This window comes from Glossina fuscipes, unplaced genomic scaffold, assembly GCF_014805625.2.
Source record: "Glossina fuscipes isolate IAEA_lab_2018 unplaced genomic scaffold, Yale_Gfus_2 3, whole genome shotgun sequence".
NCBI classification, from domain to species: Eukaryota; Metazoa; Arthropoda; class Insecta; order Diptera; family Glossinidae; genus Glossina; species Glossina fuscipes.
Genome location: NW_023998417.1, coordinates 8738102 through 8760084, shown reverse-complemented (window position 1 = coordinate 8760084; position 21983 = coordinate 8738102). Strand labels below are relative to the sequence as shown.

General features: G+C 31.1%; 2 protein-coding genes across 5 annotated transcripts in view; both read right to left on the bottom strand.

The window, feature by feature from the left end:
* Nucleotides 1–21983, bottom strand: part of LOC119634670 (uncharacterized protein DDB_G0271670) — a 70566-nt gene that overhangs the window by 22335 nt on the left and 26248 nt on the right. For all 4 annotated transcript variants that reach the window (XM_038028959.1, XM_038028956.1, XM_038028957.1 and 1 more), the window contains exon 3: nucleotides 1259–1474. In XM_038028959.1, coding sequence (XP_037884887.1) covers nucleotides 1259–1474 — 216 coding nt within the window. The remainder of the gene's footprint in view (nucleotides 1–1258; nucleotides 1475–21983) is intronic.
* Nucleotides 6192–8366, bottom strand: LOC119634667 (neprilysin-4-like). The gene has a single exon (XM_038028953.1). It carries the CDS (start codon nucleotides 8301–8303, stop codon nucleotides 6192–6194), a length of 2112 nt encoding a protein of 703 aa, XP_037884881.1. The 5' UTR covers nucleotides 8304–8366.

Sequence of the window (21983 nt, the reverse complement as noted above, 5' to 3'; positions counted from 1 at the left end):
ATAGTGAAAAATTCTTAAATTTTTGCTCGGCATAATGGGGTGACCGTAAAAAAGATGTAAGAAAAGAAAGATAGATAGACGATCGCAGGGAATTGCGTGTGTAGAGTGCTATCCCTTTACTGAATGAGCATTCACTCCGTAACTGCGACCATAGTAAACTACCCGGCGGTGAGATTTGAATGTGCGATCAGTGATCAAGTAGTTGCGATGATTTCCCTATTCCGCTACTCTTAGCCTGCCTTGTACAGAAAACCGTATTTTAAGGACGTGAGTGCATATGGTTTTTAGGCGCCAAAATCGTTCTTCCGATCTTCCTTCCATTTGGAAATAATTCAACAGTCATTTCCCAAATCAGTAATCTCTTGGTTTATAAATTTTAAAAGGCACGCCCTATTGCCATCGAAGCCACTATCGAATAATTTATTTCGAGTCCGAAAGTAGGCTTAGCTCCTTTATTTCCGAAATCAAGTACGCAATCCCACTAGTCGTCTGACTTGATGACTGATTAGAACATGAGATCTTCTCTAAGTTAAATGAAGTTATAGCGACGCATAAGAAGACTTGAGTTTCATTTCAAGACGCCTAACAATTGTTTTGTTCAGTTATTGGCAATATTGACTGCCTTTCTTGACAGCAAACTATTTCTACGAGAGAGATGAATTTTCAAGACTCCATACAACACGATCCAAGTATTCTGTTATTAGGTCGTCAAAAATCATAAAAAATTAATTTTGGAGAAGTACTTATGAGTTAACTTCATTTTACACTTTTCAATTTTACATCGAATGTCATAAGCAGCATGTATAAATGCACCTTAAAAAATGTTAAGCTTAACTATGGAAACGTATGTTTGCGCCATATATGTATCGCGATGATATCATTGAAATCATTACAAGAGTTTCTCTAGAAAAACTTTGCAATTAACAAGCATAGGTGAAATTTAGTTTGAAAAAGAAAACTGTTGCCAGGTAACAATACAAAAAAAAAAAAAAAACCAGAAAAAGTGAAGAAAATGAAATGAAAGATTTGCTAAACGAATTATATACACTATAAGTTGAGTAGAAAAAGACCAAAAATTGCCAAAAGGGTTTTTGCTCCACAACAGAGCGCCTAAGTAAACAGATTTACCGATATATTATCAAGATTGGCATTAGCAATGTTAATCGCCTTAAAATGGCAAGCGCTTAAGTAAAAAAAAACAATTAATCGATTTTCAAAAACTCCAACATATAAATAAAAGATATAATTTTATACTCACCGAAACTCTGTGTGACCCAAATACCGACCATATCTAATTTCAGTAGAGTATAGTAAACACTTTCGCCGCGTTCAATGTTCATGAAAAGATGATAGACAAAACTGCCGCACCATGGTGCCACCGAACCGAATACATGACAAAATGATAAAAAACGATATCCACTCTCCCAAGGCATCAAACCAGGCACGATTGCCAATATATACACTATAGGTATAGCTAAAAATGAAAAAATTTTCAAAATTAATAAAAACAAATTGCTTATAAATATTTAATAATAAATTTTTATTTTTCTCTAGAATTAAGAAAATAATCCGAGAAGGTCAAGTTTATAAACATATATAAACGCAATCGATAGTTTATTTTAACGAATTTCAAAAGCATCATCAATTTTTTTTTTTTTTTTTTCATTTTACTTTAATAACCATCGCCTGAAAGTCTGTCATGTTTGTCAAACGTTTGCAAACAATAGTAATAAATAACGGAGGCTTCACTATTTGCGGAAATGATTTCGTCATGTCTATCGATCAATCAATTTGCCGTCGCATGTGTCTTCGTATAAAAAAAAAAAAAAAAAAAAAAAAAACAAAAAAATAGGTTTTGATTTTATTCTACTTACGAAAATCACATATGTGATAAAATAGGTTAAGCATGCAGACTTGCAGTCCGATTTGCTAGGAAATGAAATTTCTTATTGATGTCGCCCATGGCAGTCCGTATCGCAAAGCAAAGAGACCTTAAGCACATTGGCATTGAAGGAAAAGATTAACAACACAATTGACAGGAAAGTCAACAGGTAAAAAGATTAACAAAAATGTCAACATGAAATCTGGGATATGGCGATTCATTTTCTTAAGGTCGCATAAGCACTGGATTCGCTTAAGGCACTGGAAAGTCCTTGTAAATAATGGCTGCGTACAATTAAAATCCAACGGTACGAACTTAAGCTCAGGTATGTTAGCATAAAAACGAAATCCCAAAGGGAAGGGCATCTTATGTAATAGTACCTAACATGGCTGTGAAAACGAACAGTGGAAAAGGAATTTCTTGGATTTGTTTCTTTTGATCAACTCAAGCGTACCAAGGGTTTTTAGCCTAGCGTTTAGGAGACAATAGCCAAGCATGCGTCTCCAAGATTCTACATGCAATCTACATATTGTTGATTATTGCAATTCTCCATATTTTTATTTGTAGATCCGTTGAGTGCAAGTTGAACTCGCACGATGAGACAAATTAAAGGCAATCTATTATATAATAAGTAGATAGAAAGAATATGTAAATGATTCGCTATCTGTTCATGAGCTTGACTAAGACAATTCACTAAATATCGTTGTCAAGCTTAAACTATTTAATGGAAACCACGTCTCCACATATAAAAGAATTCTTGATGTAATGGTACTCTGGACCTTTTACGCTTTGTCTGGTAGAAAAAAATGGTTGGAGGTCCTTTTTCTCTGTTAGAATTTCGCTGATGACCGTTACGAGTAAGCTTACGTAAGCAAAAGAATTGTCTGCTAAATAAAGTATTGAGGTTAAGTCGAAAATATGCAAAATGATATCAAATAAAATTAAAGTTCCTTGTGGGTATATTTTCATCAAGGGCTTCTTACAGCGGCCAGCCAAAATTTAGAAATTTGCCTCTCCGTTATGCTTGGGATGCAAAGGCACTTTACATTTGGAGGCGTATTGATGTGAGTGAAGACGTATAATCTGGAATAATTAAAGCGGCCAGAGTGCGTTCCGTTCGTGATGGTGATGGGGGGTAGGGGGGGGGGGGGGGGGGGGCGCGATGAATTCTTTTTTATAAGTTATATTTCTCTTTGACGTTGGAAGGACAAGGACACAAAGTTGGTATTAAAAGATTAGATTTTTTTCGCAATTTTTTCCAATTTGTCTTAATTCATTGCTTATTTCCTGTTAAAGCAAATGCCAACAGCTTTACTACGCACTGATAGAAGTGAACAAAAAACCAGTTTGCATACACGTTTTTATATATACCTCAGCACGTTTCTAGTCTATAACAATAGCAATAACTGTCTTTTTCTAGTTACTACTACAACAGTATCTTTCAAGTGTCCGTTTGATTTAAGCTTCAAGGAAAGTAAAACATTGTTTTTTTTTTTTTTTCTGTTTTTTTTCTAAAAACCACTTTTGTAACTCAATTCGATATTTTTATTATACTTGTTAAAGAAAAGTTTCTTCTTTTTTAACTTTCTTCCTCTCGCCTGTCACGTACATTACGTTTTGTTTGCTTTTTCTTTAGAAATTTTAGATTTCATTTTACACACAAAAATTTTCATTGAACTTGAGCCAAATTTTAAATTTTAAAAACTAAAGAAAAATTAAAAGATTTACTATTAGAGTATAAACGAATAAAAAACTAGACTTGAAATATTACGATTTCAGGGAAGAGATAGAAACTAATATCCAGTTATTAGTCATTCATTACTGTTGATTAGAGTCCGAATTAAGTCTTCTGCGATCAAAAAATCCCAGAACTACTTTTGCTTCTTCCATTTAATGATAATTTTTATTGCCTTTCGGTTTACACCGACTATAGAGATATGTCGTTCATGAGAGCAAGTTTCTGGAAGGGCCTAAATGATGAGAGCAAATAGAGAGATTAAGTTAACCAAGTCTGTCTGCGTTTCTGCCTGCTTTTCGGAATTACGATCAAAATCTTGCCTAGAAACTTGAGTTCAATTTGGGGTATTCGTACTGAATGATCGTTAAAATGACTCTAAACGAACTGAAACGAATAAAATGCTGATTTAAAACAAAGCTTTACTCAAAAAGTCCAATTTGCTTGTCTTTATCGCTCCTCTTATTTTTCTACTTTAGATATGCATCGTGAGGATACATCGTCTCAGCATATAAAAAAAAATTGTGTTTTCAGGTTTCCCAAAGTACTAGATTTATTATATTCCTTTGCAAACATCATTTTTATTATAATCTTTATTATTAGGTTAAATGCGTTTTTTCGATTGATTGCCTAATAAAAGATTAAACACTTCGAGATCATTTTGCATTTTTTTGCTCTTTGAAAATCGAAACCTTGGTTGTGTTTGCCGTTCTCTTATAAACATTTATTTATTTATTTTTTTTTGGCTATGTTGTTAATGTTAATGGTTTCGTGACGACTTCGGTTTATAGTATAAATCCTTAATACTTTTAATGCATGCAATACACATATATACATTTAACAGTAGCTATTAAATTTCAATTTCGAACTATTATCGACACAATATATGTTCAGTTTGTTAAATGCACTTGCACTTGACTCAAGTAGCTTGATGGGCGACTAGATACGTTTATTCGAGCGTCTAGACAGATGGGAATTTACAAATAATGCTGTGGCTTTTCAACAAATGTTTCTTAAATTTTTTAAATTAATATCATCATAGGTAGCCTGGAGATAGATCTGCAACCTTTCACTCTTCTTTTCCATTTTTTTTTTTTTTCAATTTTGCCGAGCTTTTACATTTCCTAGCCCATGAAAAATAAAATCAATTGGAATTGGAATTGTTAGTTATTTCATCAAATGTGGATGACATAAAGTTGGTCGATCGGTATCGGGTGTAAATGAATCTTTTAACTAAAACTAAGGATTGCTTGTCGTACCACGATTTTTGATCGCTGAGTAAAGCTGTGGAGAGAACATGCTTTCCATTTTAACGTTTGTTGCCGTGAGTAGTGAAGAAACATATATTTAACATGCACACTTGACGGTAAGAATATATACGAATTATTGGATCGATTTAATTTTACGCTAATTACGCTTTTTGTCGTCAAGTATGCGATATATACATACTTTGTAGGGTGCACAATTTTCACTGTTACAAAGCCAAGGAAAATTTGAAGAATGCTTTAGGGTGCATTTGAAAATGTGCAAAACTATAAACTATTTTCCTCTTTTTTACTTCTGCATGTAATCCTAGACACTATCAAAATCATGTCAATAGAAAAGCAATGATATTTAAATGTCATTACCGCGCAATTATCATCTATTTTAATGAATATAAAGTCATTGGAGAGAATTTCATTTAAAGAATAATTAAATATTTTTTTAGAACATATTGACTACTGTGAGTGGTAGACGAATTGTTCTTGCGTAAAAGTCGATCGATTTTTAAAAGCAAACCATTAAGATTTTGGATTTTTACCTTTCCTATGGAAAGCAATCGCAGCAGAGGAAAAGTCGCTTTGAAAACTCTTTTTCTTTCATGTCAGCGAAGGTCTTTTCAAAAACTTGTCCTGTTCGCCGTCAGAACAATCACGGTTTAGATCGCTTTAATTGCCTAACTTTTAAAATATTTTTCATTGGCCAATTATGATGTAAAGAAATCATCAGCTCATCTAAGGCAATTTGCTCTTATCTTCTACATAGAGTATTTTTAATCTATCTAAATCAAACATTGTTCTCAACTGGTTGTTAATTTACTCACTGGTTCAGTTAAAAAATGTCAGATGAAATCTACATAAATGTTAATGTTTCGCGTTAAAGCGATATCAACTTTTTTTAACTAAAAAAACTTTTGAAATTCATGTAACTTGCTTTTAACTTAATAATCTCTCATCTTTCACAAGAGTTCATAGAGTACACATATTCTGGATAATTGACGTAAAGCATATTGAGACGAAATCTTATTCCTTCAGTTAACGTTTGATGGGAATAAGATTAATATTTTCATATGGACTGGTAGGTAATACGCGCTATCACATGAAATGATAATATCGTAAAATCATTCCAGACGTTGAATTCGCGAGAATTCTCCTTTACTTTTATACGCGTACACGTATATGTCATAGTGTATGACATTAAGTATTTAATATGTCTCGTTACTGATTTTTTTAAAAATGAATATATTTTTTTTATAAGCTAAAAATAAATTTTTTATTTTTTATTTAATTATAGAATTTAATTTTTTTACAATCTTTAATAAATCGAACATTTATATTCTGGATCCATTGGTGCATTTGGTTTACATTCGAAAACCCATGAGAATTCTTGAAAATTAGATAATGTACCAATAACTCGATACATGCCGGGTGCGTGTGTATCGGCTGAAGCAACATGCGATTTAAATAGACTTTGAACGTCTTCACACCACACCTGAGCGAAATTAATGAAAAACAATTGACGATTATTGAACTCTAAACCGGGAAGTGTTTCCAACATTTCAATATTAGGCGTATTGGAACGTTGCGAATACAACCAATTCATATAAGCTGAATAAGCCAATTTGACGGCTCCATTATCAGCTATATTTTCCGCTTGTAAAACACTATCCGGTAAACGTTTACCGTCATATTTATAATTATGATATTGAGCTTGAAAGCATTTACGTCGAGCTTCAAATTCGTAAGTGGATTTTTGATCCCACCATTCGCGACTGTTACCGTCTTTATCGAAAGTTCGGCCGTCATCATCGAAACCATGAATCATTTCGTGAGCAATTAAATAGCCTAACGTAGCATATTTAATGGCTTGTGGATAATTTGTGTCCCAGAAGAAACGCGGTTGCAACATCGATACCGGTATTTTAATGCCATTGGTTAAAAAACTATACGCCGGTGTAAAGGATAAAATCTGAGCTTCATCTTTATCCGTATTTAACTCATCTAATTCGAAAATATTATCATCCTTGACTTCATTGCGTAAAATATTTTGTATATTTTGGACATAATTTTTTGAATCGATCTCTAATGAACCATAGAAATCGGTGAAGTTCTCTTCATCGTAAGCATTTATTGATAAATTCATGGCCGCCAATTTTTCTAAAGCATATTCACGCGTACTATTCGATATCCAATCGAGTTTATCGCCCATTAATTCATTTCGAAATGCTTTTTTAATATTATCCCATAGTTCATAAATTTCTTTTTCATCTCTTTCGGAACGATATTGCTCGTAAATGGATCGATCAATATATTTGTTAAAAAATGTTTTAGTTTTATCTGCACAAAAAACATCCGGCTCATCGTCGTTATTATCAATTATATAATCTTGTATTAACATCCATAAAACGTATGTAGTTATTGTACTGTTTTCAGTTTCATTCAATACTTTGACTAAATTCTCCAAATAACTTTCATCATAAACATAAATTGATTGCGGTAATTCGGTTGTATTCAAGCTTATCTCTAAAAATTTCTCAATATCTAAAGTTTTTTCATATTTCTTCTTAAGATCCTGCAAATCGTATTCGGTTACAAGGCTTTCCATTGTTTTGCCGAGTCGTTCATCCGTAGTGCCCTTTTTCAAAGCTCGTTCCAATTTCAACATATCAAGAGCGATTTCCTTAGCCTTCTTCTTATCCAACGCGAATAGCTTTTGTAAATGTGCCCGAGTTAAAATCTCTTGTACGATATTTACGATTTTCGTACTAGATTCAGGTGTGGAATATTCCGGTGCACCGATATAAATTCTCGGTTGTGAATTATTTTTCAAATCACCCATCACATCTGATGATAATATAATTTCCTTACCATAAGTACTTTGTATTTTGGCCACCGTCAACCACCAATTAAATTCCAAATCTTGTTCTTGTTCTTGATCTTGTTCTTGTTCAGCTTTTGTAAGGAAAGGAAACTCACCGAATTCTTGATAAACTTTCTTCAAATTCATTTTATATGTTTCCTGATCGTCCAAGACAATTTTGCAAGAATTATGAAAATCTTTAATTTTATCTAAAATTAAGTTATCACCACGTTTAGGATTATTTAGTAATGCCGCTAATTTACGATCTAAAGCTTTTGAAAGCATTTGAAATTTATCGGTCATTAAATCACCAAATAATTGAGCGGGATTACTATGATGCCAATTACCGCAAGCGTATGTATAAAAATCATTACATGGATTGACTTTCGTATCCAACATTGAACTGATTTCAGCTGCCTTGGCACGTTTTAATATCATTTTTGCAAATTCTGTGCTAAAATCTGATCTAGTCATCGTTGTCTGATTATTGACAGCACGCGTTAACGTTGGCATTGAAAGCGCAAGAATGCCAGCTAAAGCGATAATAACGCTGATAATTTGATGCATATTTCCAAGTGAGAGAAAACAAAACTGTTTCAAATGCTTATTAAAGTTATACTAAAAAATCTGTTTTCCGCAAATAATAATTTTCCGCAAAAATATGATTTTTATACATTTTAATAAATTTCTATTGCAGGCTTCAAGAGTGTGAGAGAGAAAAAGATTCCATTTTAGAAATATAAAGAAATTTTCTTCTTCTTCTTCTTCTAAGCGGGGAGATTCATTTAGATTATTATGTCTATTTTCTCTCTCTTTTTAAGAAGACGTTCTTCTCATAAATAAAGACTTAATAATATACATAGATTTTGCATTGTTTCAATTAAAATACGGGTAATTAGGGTAATTATCAGCGCAATGCATTGAGGCATAATCAAGATGAACTGAATGCCAGTGAGTAATAGAATTTAAAGCATTTTTATATACTGTATTGAAACACATGTGCAAGAAATTTTAATTATTTTTATACTACAGTCTAATAAGTATTTTACTATTTCAAGTGTTATTCGAAAATTGAAAGGTATACTGATTAGGTCAGTCCGTTTGACGGTATCTGGAAATGTGCTTTGAAGACAATATAATTGATATGTAAGGCGTCATTGCTCAGTGAGATCGTAGGATGACACATACAAACTGCTGACGAATTCGTACGATTTTTAAGTATGGCAAAGCCTTAAAAGAATTATGTCAAAATTTCATAAGATTCCGACCAATAGTTTACACAAAGTTCGGATTTTTTCATTGGTTAACAAAAGGAGACGTAACGTTCGAAGATCATACGGATTCGTTAGCATGCACAACATCTATATGTCATCCTATGAACTTATTGAGTGATGTGTGTGTGTGTGTGTGTGTGTGTGTGTGTGTGTGATGTTGAAGGGATTGGTCTTTTATAGGTAACCCTGCATATTGAAACAGTCGTCATATGAAAAAATTTGAATAAGCCTCTGTTGCGTCGGCTTCCTTGCAGAGGTATAACGCAGTTTACAAGCTTGCTTTTAGGATACCGGGTTGGGATTCCTTAGTCTATATGAAAATACTACCAGCGGAGGTTTTCTTCTTAAGTGCCCTGGTATATGCCATAAGTTCTTCAACTTCATGCCTTTCTCTCAATATCGAATCTCTTAAACATCATCAAATCAAGCCTTCTTAATGTATCCGCCTTAGGTACCGCGCACTTAAGTTAACCTTTAATATTTAATGCTGCAACTGATACGCTATTAAACTTAAGATATTTGTTATTACTGGTAGCCAAGCTTTTATATATATCTTAGCTGATTGGCGAGTTAATATTACCGGTCGCTCACTCATAGTTCGTATCCACATCTGTTACGATCCTCCCTTTTGTACTAGATAATCACATGGCTTTCTACTTTCTTGTTTATTAGTTTATATAAGGATTTTTTTCCTTTTATAGATTTCACATGCTTTATAAAAGTTAAGTGCAAAGGATTAGCGTAACGCTCACGGTTACTTATATTGACAAATAACATCAGCTAGATGTAAGAAGAAGCCGGAAAAGTTTATTTATCAAAATTAAATGAACTAACTATCAAATTGTTTAATATTTTCATGTATGGTTAGTTAACTAATTCTGTTTTTGATCAATTTAATTAAATAGTAACTTTTAAGTTTTCCATAATTAAAATGTTTTTTTTTTTTTCGTTTTCTTTTCTTAACCTCTTCAGCGATGAATGTTTTATGATGAGAAAAGAAACGACTTAATTTTTTTATTTTATCACAATTTGTTCATTTCGTATTGAAACGAAAGCAATAAAAATATATATATATGTATAAAAAAAAAAAAAGAGTAGCGTTCACTTTTATGCTACCCACAGAGCGTTAATAGCAATTTATAATTGAAATGGCTTTCGGCGTCATTCATTGCGTCTGTTTTTTCGATAACATTAAACGCTTTCATTACACTTCGAACACTTGTTCCGTAATATATATAACGACTTGGATTGGTCACATTAACTTTTCACATCATCAATGTCTAATATTTCATTTGTTTGACATTTTGTAACAATTATATTTCGCTTTTTCGCCATTTCTATTGCAACTGCTAGGATGAGTCATAAAAGGTACCTGACGCGTTCATTTTCACCTTTCACGAACTTTTCGAACTATAGTTAACTTAGATATTGGTGTTTGCACGCTACAAGTGTGAGATGTGGATAGGTGGCCGTTTAGTATATGTAAAAGTGTAAAGAGATGGATCGCATAAATACGTGACGCCCGAAGTCACGGAAATGATTGGCTTGAAGGCTTGAAGCGAAAACCCAGTAAGCTACTAAACATTTATAAAGTGGTTTCCTAGATTTTAGGCAAAAAATTTCAATCTTAAAAATGATGAAGCTCGTATACGTCCGTCCATCCGTCCCTATTATAGGCAAGCTAGGCGGCTATCTTGACTTGGGAAAGGAACCTCTTTTCCCTTTCCGCAGTTTTCTACAGTCTTCTATCTGACTGATGTCAGTATGGTATAAAATGAGACGGATCTTACGATTTTATTACCTTTTAGTTCCAACAATCCAGTAATCCATGAAACGGTTAAGTCCATAAAAGAAAAGATATTGATAAGTTTCTATGTCATTGTTGTGAAAAAACACACAACAAAAATTGTATTTGTGTAACCTAAGTGACTCGTACAACATCGTGATATAAAATCAGGGAAGGAATTCACCGTGTTATGAGGCGGGCTACTGTAATATGTACTGCAAAGTTAAAATGTATTATTCATTTTTTTTTTTTTTTTTTTTTTTTTTTTTTTTTTGGGGAAAGGGGTAGGAGGGAGGAGAACTTCTGTTCACTGCATTTGAAATTTATTAATCAATGTATAGCATATATGGCATACATAGTGGACAGGCTTAGAGTAAATTTCCGGTTTGTTGATTTAACTGTAAACGTTGTTGAAAGAGAACTCTTAACAAACAAACTAGTTAAGGCAACAATATGACATTTTAATGCTTATGACCTTAAAATTTTTGCTAACAACCGGATATTGGAAAAACGAAGCGGAAATGGATTACATTAAGTACTGGCTGTCTGCATATTTGAATTCAAAGAAATCCAAATTCAAAAGGATATGCATATGCGTTCCTTTGAATTTCGAATATAAATATTAGTAAAAGAGAAAAAAAAAAGAAATGGATAAAAACTTTTATATAATAATATGTTAAATTCATGTAGATTTCTAACAATCTCTATAAGCAAGTGTTGATAATTTTACGTAAGTCTTACAATGTACAATGAAGTGAAAGTGAAAAATATTATTATTTCTTTAAAAAGTTTCATGCAACTGTCCGACATTTTTGCTCTAGACAATGAATGCCAGTTGACAGTGACCTTGAATTTTATTTGCATATAACACAATACTGCACAGTAAAGAAAACATTTCGTAATATTGTACAGATACAAATGTACATATACACCGATAGATATATACATATATTTTTTGCATACATTATATACATACACACAAAATTTATATGAATTGGCCAAATGTGTACCTCCTAATGGTATCTATGCTATACTCGCATTTACAGAACGTTTAACTAAAGCATGCCACAACTTGTTACGAAATGAAGCAAATATAAAATTAACTACAGCTTATATAAAAGTAAATAGATTTACGTAAACGTAAATGTTCCCATGTGTGTGTGTGTGTGTGTGTGTGTGTACGGAAGTATTCAAATAAAACACGTTTTGCGATAGTAGTGCACAAGAAAGAAGTAAAATTTGCAGAATAACAAATATCTTTGCTTAAGGCATTAGTGCCAGCCAGCGCAACGAATACAAAAGAAACATGGGAAAATTCAAAATTTTTGCTTAAACTCAAAAGTGGGTCTTAAGTGAGATAACCTTGAATTTTTACTAGCGTAAAGTTAGCCCAATCTACTCTTTTCATTTACATTAAAGGTTGAAAATTAGTTAGCGAATCATCTTAAATTTTATAGTTTTTTTTTTTATTTTATTTTTTTTTTTTATAATTCCATACAAAATGAGTGCAAAATTTATATTCGCTTTGGGACGGATTTTAAAAGGTCACCAAATACTATTGTGGTTTTTCATCAACAAAACGCCTCGGAGGTCTTCCTTTTTTTGGTCGTCACTAGCAGTTGTAGCATAGCTATTTTAATCTGTCATCTGTTTGCCGGATATTTTGCGGTCGACAATTTGCGACGAAAAGTTGAAGAAGCACATGTGTGATCGCCTAGTAATAGCTAAGAAATAGAGAGCTTAATATAGAGAGCTAAAAAAAACAAGTGATGTTAATCCAAAATCTGATGAAAATAGTTTCACAAATTCACAGCAAAAACAGAAAAGTCAAGAAAAGTCTCCGTCACTGACTAGAAGCTATAATTTGTCTTATTTACAGCCCTACCTAAAAGGTTAACGTAACAGGAAGCTTGATGCAAAAAAAGAATCGATCTATAAAGTTTTTTTTTATATATTAATAGGCAGAGTTAGATAGATACTGGAAGTTCGTCTGAGGCATAAGTGGCTTTCTCCGTGATCGATATGTCGACGACATCCCACTCTTTCATCTTATCTCCAGAAAAAAGTAATCATTTTGTTAATAAACTGCGTGTTAAGTCGACAATGCTTGAGGATACAATCGCATTACATGTATTTCCGGCTTTAAGACGCCTGCGTGCTCACAAAGTTTTGCGGAAAGAATGTTCACCTTTTTATTGTAACGGTATAGGGACTTTGTTTTAAAATTGTGTCGTGCTTTGGGTCATTCATCATCTATAATAACGTGTCGTAAGTGACTATTGCTCTGTTAATATTATCTTGTACGAGCGCAGGGCGTGTGGCTTATTGCAATTAAGCAAATTGAACGATCAAAAAATAAGTAAAAAAACGGATAGCTATGCTACGAAAGGATCCATGATTTTGACGATTATTTATTCGAAAGTTTTTATACCCTCTCTCGCAATCACTTTCGAGTTAACATTATATTATTATTATTTAATATTTTTTTATTATTTGAAAGCTTTTTCCAATAGTAAGCAAGCGCCAATGCCAGTCCATGTCCGTTTTCAAACCCAATATTTGCTTTTAAATTACATGCCAAGCTTCAGATTTAACTTCAGGTTTCTATCACAAATGTTGTGACCATCATTGGCGGGGATGGATCAATAGGCAGATATATAGACAAGTCATTACGCAATTTTGCTAAAATATGACTGTACGTCGTCTTTGTATAGTTTCAGTCGGTATATGATGCGAAAGTGATTTCTGAGAATTTTTTTGTAAAATAAAATTTTTATTACAATCTACTAAAGTCAATATTCATTAAAAAATTGTTCAATAATAAAAATATTATTCCAATGAATTTATCTTACTACAGACAATATTCACTAATAAAAATTGTTTTTTTTTTTTTTATTATTATATTTGATCAATGACGTATATCATAAATTATTGAAACAGAAAGATAAATCAAGCAGAAAAATGCTATTTTTTAAGTTATGTATCTTTTTAAAAAAATCCTCAAATATACATCTATATATATATACATCTTATATATATATATATATATATATATATATATATATATATATATTTATATATCTATCTATCTATCCATCCATGTATCTATATATGTGTCGCCCTCTCGTCAATTTTTTTAATATACTAAAATTCTTATAAAAAAACTAAACAGAAATATACAAAGCTTTGAGCTCATGTTTTATTTTCATGAGCAGCAAATATTTCGATTATATACTTATTTGTGCCTTCTTTTAAGCTGGTTAAGCTTTCTCTTCAATAAACTGCAATTTTATAAATACGATATGTGACATATAAATAAATTAATTAAGGGATAAGGCCAGAATGACAATTTTAGTAGATATGAAAAATTTTGAATGATCAATAAATTGATTGATTGAACATAATTGTGTGTTCACAACATATGAGCATTTGAAACTTGAAATGCGCTTTTCCCATACGATGATTTTTGAAAACGGCCCGCGACATAATTCGAACAATTTTCATTATTTTCATTCAAAATTCTTACGATATCCTTAAAATAGGATTGTCTAGTGAAATGCGTAGATTATTTCCAATAAGTTTATGTAAATATTTTTTCACCTTTTTTTTGAAACTATGCCACGTTGTTTAATGAATTTCCACTATCCATTTGACTAATACGAATATAATGAATATATGAAAATTCTTTAGATCCCGCAAATGAATGAAAGTGATGTAGATAACCGGATATTTATTGGCGGATCAAATGCATTTTCCATTTATTTTTCTTTAATTCTTCTTAAATATCTTAAGGATAGATTTCCGTTTTTTTTTTTTTTAATTAAAGGTTGCTATCCACTATCTAAGATAAGGATCTAAGATCTAAATATATTGCATTAAATTGCATGATGATCAAGAAGACGATAGCATTTTTCTAATTAAGTAAATTTCACATAAATTATTGTTGTACTCTGATGACGAGCCTAAAGAACAAAAAAAAAATGAAAGAAAAATTCTTAATAATACTACATTTTACGCATCTCTAACATATAATTATAAAACAAAAAAAAAAGTATTTTAGCTGAAAACGATAAACTTTTAAGCCTACGCGTAACTCATAAGTTTAAGCATATTTTATATACGCGTAACCTTGTGCAAGCGGATTATCCTTTAATAAGAATATGATAACTAAAAAACATCACCTTTCATAGGCAACTTGTTTAACCGCACAACCATTTACGCTTGAAAAAATAATCTTTATATGAACTTGGAAGGTGAAGGTTATTATTATTGTAAGTACTTGTAGTTTTACTATTCATTTCATTTCTTCGTTGAATTACAAATTCATATAAATTTTTTGTATAAAAAATGAACGACTGACTGACTGACTGTACGGTATATATGAAATAATAATTCATTTTTCATCTTTTCATTATTGAATACGCATTTGGATTTTTCATAAGAACGAAGGCTGATTTTCTTTCCGAGAATATATTCATAGCATTATCATTTTGAACTAGTTCAGTTTCATATATACCTATATACATATAATGAAGCGATCAACTTTTTATATGCTTGATATTGTCAAACAAAGTATTAAACATATATAAGAACGAGAGCAAGGAGAGCAAGAGCTATTAAAAAAAATATATCAGATGAAGAAGAACAATAGTAATGATCATAATAATGGGGAACAGTTTGAAAGTGTTGTGAAAAAATTCGAGTAATTGTACGAGTAAGAGGAGATTTTTATTGTACTTGTAAAACGAGTGAAGAGAATGTTGCCGATATTACCGATCAGAATTAATTGAAAGTCTCTCCTCTCGATATTTTTAAAATCGTATGTCTCTACGATTACTTTAAATAAGTTTGAAATCTTCAATATTTGATTATTAGAAAGAAAGACTATAGAGTCACTCGCTTGATGAAATACTTTAAATATATGATTTTCGAGTTATGTAATTACTTAAAAGTTTCTATGTATCTTTTCTAATTTCAGGAGCTCTGAAAGTATATATATATATATGTATATATATGTACGTGTACTGGGTGAGGTTACACAAGTAATGAATGAGTTCCACGCTAATGAACTGTTTTCCTTCGGTAAGTGTTAAAGTAATTTTAAGTAATTTTATGCATTTTAAAAACGAAAATTTTCCAAGGAAATGGGCTGCTAATTAACGTTTCAAAGAACTTAGTTTGTAATTGTTTTTGTTTTGCCTGAAACTGCATAATTGGTTTTAATTACATTGAAAAGTTCTTCATTTGGACGTTGTTTAACATAATACTTAGCCAATTTGATGACTAATTCGGCAACTTTTGCGATTACAAATGCATTTACAAGAAGAGTTCGTCGTCACAAATTGAACTACATTCTTCTTCTTGAATCATTAGCTAATCATTTTTTTTTTTTTTTTTTTTTTTTTATCTCTCTCACGATAATTCTCGAAGTTATATGTACAAAACAACAGCTTTTTAATTTGTCCTCTATTTAGCCTAAGTTCATCTTATATTATCAATGTAAAGAGTTTTTATGAAACACATATTTGCACTTTAAAGTTTGAAGTCGAAAATTCGTACAATTCCTTATCGAATCGACTTAATTGAATCACTCAATGAAACGATATTCTTTACCCTTGGTCAATATGAAAAATTTTCATTATATATGCTGGACGGAGGAAAATGATTTTGAAATCAAATTAACTTGAAATTTCATTATTCAAAAAAATGCTCTTTATTATTATATATATATTTATTATTAAGAATTGAAAATGAATTGAGTTTATAAAATAAAAAAAAATAAAAAAATATTTTAATTCAGTTAGGTATGGCCTAATCCGGAAATAGTAAAAACGTTGTAATCGGATCGCGCCGAATATTAAATGCCTTACACAATTTCACTTACTACACTTGTTTGTCTATTTTCGAGATAAAATACCAAAAAAATTATGCCCCGCTTGCAAGTAAAGGCGGAATTAGTTTTCTTAGTCGGATCCAATCCGTTTTGAATAAGGTTAGCCCTTGCCAGAATGACTCGAAATTTGCAAACATTATGCGAAATACATGGACAAACCTAAGTTGGACAAACTCAGCGACTCAGAAAATGATTCCAAATTGATGAAAGTTAGACTTAAGTCCTCCCACATATTTTATATATTCCCACAAACTTCATAAGCTCTTTCTGACAAGAGGGAAGGAAAAGCAAAAAGATCCCAAAAAGCTTTTTTATTAGCCCCATATTTTTTCAAAGAAATGTATAGCATATTTTCGGACAAAAAAACGAAAAACAAACACAACAAAATACCAATTAAATCTAAGGTTAGAAGGACATTACATCTATATGGCAAAATAATAACATATACATGAACAATATGAAATATGCAGTACGCCTAAAAGAAAATTTATAATTTTATATATGAAAAAGAAAATTTAAAAATAATAAAAAATTTAAACAATTTATATAAATAGAGAAAAACATTTTAGCTAACTTTGTTCATTGCATAAAGCAGCTTTGACGTACAATAACTAGAAACTGTCAAGAATCTAACATGCATCACAATTTCAGTTGGTTTTAATAAAAAATTTAAAAGAAAAACTTTCCTTCTACTTCAAGAAACCCATAAGGATTTTACACTATATGGCAAAATTATAATCAACACACTGTTCTTTGTTTTCTTCACTTTCATTAAGTGCAAATATGATTTTTTCACACAAAAAAAAGAGAGAGAGAGAGAGAGAGAAAAAGTTACATAAGCATTGGTTCGAAATGTATTAAATACGTAGGTTTTATACCCACCGCCGAAAGATGGTCATATATTCATTTTACTAAAAGGTTTTTTTTTACAAAACCCAGAAAAAAAACTTGAAAGAGTCTGTAAAGTCTATGTATTCTTGATTAATATCAGATACTAATTCTAAATATCCATCTGTCCATCTGTCCATTTTGCCCATCTGTTCATTTGCCCATCTGTCCATCTGTGTAAAAATTTTGATTCTAAATATCCATTTGTCCGTCTATCCACCTGTCCGTCTGTCCATCTGTCCGCTTGCCCATCTGTGTAATATTTTGGGGTAAACCCTAGAAGTTCTTGCACGCAAGTTGATATTGAAAATGAGTCCAATCGGTTAAAGGGCGGACCTACAATGCGACATAAACTAAGAATACTTCTGTATTCTGGACTTTTTGGTCACTATTCATAAATTGCGATAGATAAGCTAAAAAAATTTCCACGATACAAAAAGAAAGTAACTAAAATTGAATGAGAGCTTTTTGTTTTAAAAATATTTTCCGTAATTTCGATTTTAGAAGTATACGCAACAGCATCCAAATGTTATTGTAATTTGCTAAAGCCCTTGAAATAAATTTTTTTTTTTTTTTATTTTTTCTTACATAACTATAAATAGGCCGTATTGTTATTTACAAATACATACACGCAAACACTAAGTGTATATAAGTACCATTCTCAATGAATGCTGTGTGTTGTATATATACGCGCACATATACACATGACAAGCTGTAGGGGGAAAAATTTTAAATAAAATTTTTTTTTTTGCATTGTTATGGAAAAATTCTTGTATACATACATAAATAACATTTGTATTTGTGTGTTTATTCAGTTCTCTTTTACTGGATTTTTAATAACACAAATCCGCAACGTACGCAAACGTTATTTGCATAAGTAAACCCATTGTAATCAAAGCATAAAATTTTCCAAGTAATTGTTTCATGTTTTGATTTCATCTCAAAAATTTAATTTAAGATGAAAAAATTAAGCATTTCATTAAATTCGCTCAAATAATTTTAATTTTTTTTCTACCCATTTTTGGCCTGTTGTTTTAATCTTTATAATTTATCAATTGCCCGAATAATTTAATTTATTATAAGTCGTAAAGCATATCTTTAGTAATTATCTTTAGTTAAAAGCAAGATAATCTACGATATTCATTTTACAATTAAGCCATTTTTTAGGCGGATAATATATTTTCACTTGAGGAATGTGCAAAAAGAGTTTTAACAGACGGACGAACAGACAGACATGACTTAATCAATTCAAAACTCAAGCTCTGAAACTTACATTTGTGGAAACAAAGAACAAAATAAGTATACCACCATATTACAGTGGTGGAAAATGGAAAAGGTCATAGATTAATATATTTTCGCACTATATTTACACACTTTCAAAACAACCTAAACAAGTCCATGATTTATTGCCATCATTTCTTACCATAATTTATGCCAATAGGTATTTATATCCTTTACCCAAGCCCTACCTATTTATATCCTTTACCTGGGCTCTGTTTTAAATAATGATTAATCCGTCAATGTTATATTTTGGGGATTAACTAATACTTGTAGCAAGTTTACTTTCTTTTATAAACTTTTGAACAACTTGGAGATTTCAGTGGTTTTAGTGTTCCAGTCTTGCTCTCGCGCGAGACTCACCCAATTAGTAAAAAGGAACTTAGCTACAATATTCCAATTTGCTCGTCCTCATTGGAATTACGAAATTTTCAATTATCTATAGAAAAAACGAAAAAGTTTATATGACTTAAAAACGCAAATAAATATAAAATATACAGGTCTGGCGACATTTACCATTTACCACGAAAATAAAAACACAAAAATTTATAAATAAATGCAAAAAAAAAAAAAAAATGCAAGGAACAAAATTAATACAACTAAAAAAAAGAATTCCTAGAATACGAAATTTTCTTTGAATATAGAAATGTCACGAAATCCTTTACCCGAAAGTGCGCACTTAAATGTATTTCCTTTCTCTCAAATATTAGAAATCTATTTTCAAATGATGAGACATAAAATTAATGAATAAAACATTTTATTAACATAACAAACAAGATGTCTACTTATATATATATATATGCGTTTAATGTAATCAAATTGGAAATCAATGAATAATTTGCTTGAGTACAATTTATCCAATTATTCGCTCTCTTTGACTTTGAATTGCTTGTCCTTTTTATTGCAATTTCATCCAATTTATTTATATCTAAAAATAATATCTTGCCTGCTATTGTTTTCTAGCCTAAAAGCTGGTTAATTTAATTTCATTCGGCAAATGAAAAATACACAATGTTTTAGACCACGTCAATTACTAATTTCAAAAGCATCTGCTGTTTGGCTATAGTGGTTTAAAATCGATTCTATTTGATTCTAAGCCATTCACATTTTCCATTGTTTATATTGTACGCCTAAACCAAAGACAAATAGAAAGAAGACTGCTAACAACCATTAAATGATTGACAGCTGAATGAAACCTAGGAAAGCCAATAAAAGTGTACCCTACAGCGTTAAAAGCTTTGGAAAAATTTCGCTTGATAAATTTTCGTTTATTAGTAATGCTTACACTAAAAATACCTTGGTTAGATAATGACAAGTAGACCTCATTTTAGCATACTTTCTAATGTATTTCCAAATTTACCTAAAAATCTTCAAGTGAAATACTTTTCAAATCCAATAAGTAGGATGTAAGAAGTCTTGTGTTATTGCAAGCAAATTTTTTTTTGCACGGTTTTTTTTACACGATTTTAAATATAACACGGTCCATCAATAAGAGCAAAAACACTTTCTTTTCACAAATAGTTTGTTCAAAAAATTCTAATTTTGATAACGTCTCACAAAAACTTATGTTTACAGCAATAAAATACAATTGAGGGAATATTATAATCAGAACTTATTCGGTTAGTGACTTACTCTACTGCTAGTTGGCCGTTAATAACGAACAAACCTCTCCCAATCCAACAGTTGAGCTAGACATGCCAGACATATCTACTGATGATAGCATTTTTGATCCAGCTCCTTATACACGTGAACGCTTATTATCAAGTAGCGGGGAATAGTCGAGAAATTGATTTCAGTTCAGTCGGTATTACTTTTTTTGCACGGTCTTTTTTTAGATAGAAAATATATCGAATTTTTTCATCTGACACGATTTTTTAAGGTTTTGAAACATATCCCCAAACTAAACTATATGTCGCATATATTTTTTACACGATTTTTTTGCATGGATTTCTAAGAAATGCATCTTCCGTGTAAAAAAGACTTGTATGTGCGTTAAAATGTGTAAAATATTTTGTGGAAAGCAAGCAAGTCAATTAATGGTACAGTTTTTGTCCATTGTGGGCGAGTGGTTGTGAGAGGATAAAGTCCACTTTTGAACTGTGATGTGGATCAATCACACGATAGAATTATTTTCCTTCTACAACCATTTGAAGTTTCAGCTAATATGCCAGAGAACAAACGTGTTGACTATGATCAAACGGAAGAGTTTTATCCTGACCACCAATGCAAGCCCTATTTTTATCTAGAAAAACTAGGTAAATTCGGTGTAAAACTAAAGCAGTTCTCGATAATTTCTTAAGAAACAAAACATGAGCATGATAAGTAAAAGTTGTTCTTCTACGATATTCATAGGTTTCTAAACTTTTATCCAAATTTTATTCTTTATTATGTATATATATATGTGTATATATAATATATATTAAATATTATATTATATTTCATTATACTTTTATTTGTTGCATACACATAAAGAGAAAAACAAAAATGCTTTATTACGTACTTCTGTTAGCAAGTGAATAAAAGCTCGAGACAATTACTTGTTCCAAAATTCTGCACTTAAACACTTTCACGAATAAGGAAATCTTTTTTGAAGAGCTTTCATCTTTATTCATTTATAACTACGCGAGTGTAAGTTCAGTGACCAAACCAATTGCCAAAATAGCTCTTTAGTATGCTCTTAACATCTCTATGATAGATTTTGGTTATACGCTTCGTGATCAAGTGTGTTTTAGGTTTGCTTGCTTTCTTCGTTATGACATCTTTTTAAATTAACATCTTGTACTCGTACGAATTGATATCAAATTGAAGAAAATCTTTGACAAAAAATGCTGAGAATGTGAAGAGGCGACGGACAGCTTAACATAGCTCAAATGACTGCTATTAGCATTTATCTATTTTTAAGTTATCGCTTAAAAGTGCATATATATCTAACGTAACTATTTTGTTTTTTTTTTTTTTTTTTTTGTTGCTTTTAAAGACAAAAAAAATATTTATAAACTGCTGGTTGGTTGTGAAAGCAATTTCAGTTATTTATTGTACTTTGTCTTCTACACACTTTCAAAAAGTCAATTTGAAAGCAATCTGGATTTCGTTACCCCAAGAAACAATTAATCAAACTTTTGAAAGAA

What these genes read in the sequence shown, in the direction of transcription:
- LOC119634667 (XM_038028953.1), bottom strand. Translation starts at nt 8,303, where the DNA reads ATGCATCAAATTATCAGCGTTATTATCGCTTTAGCTGGCATTCTTGCG.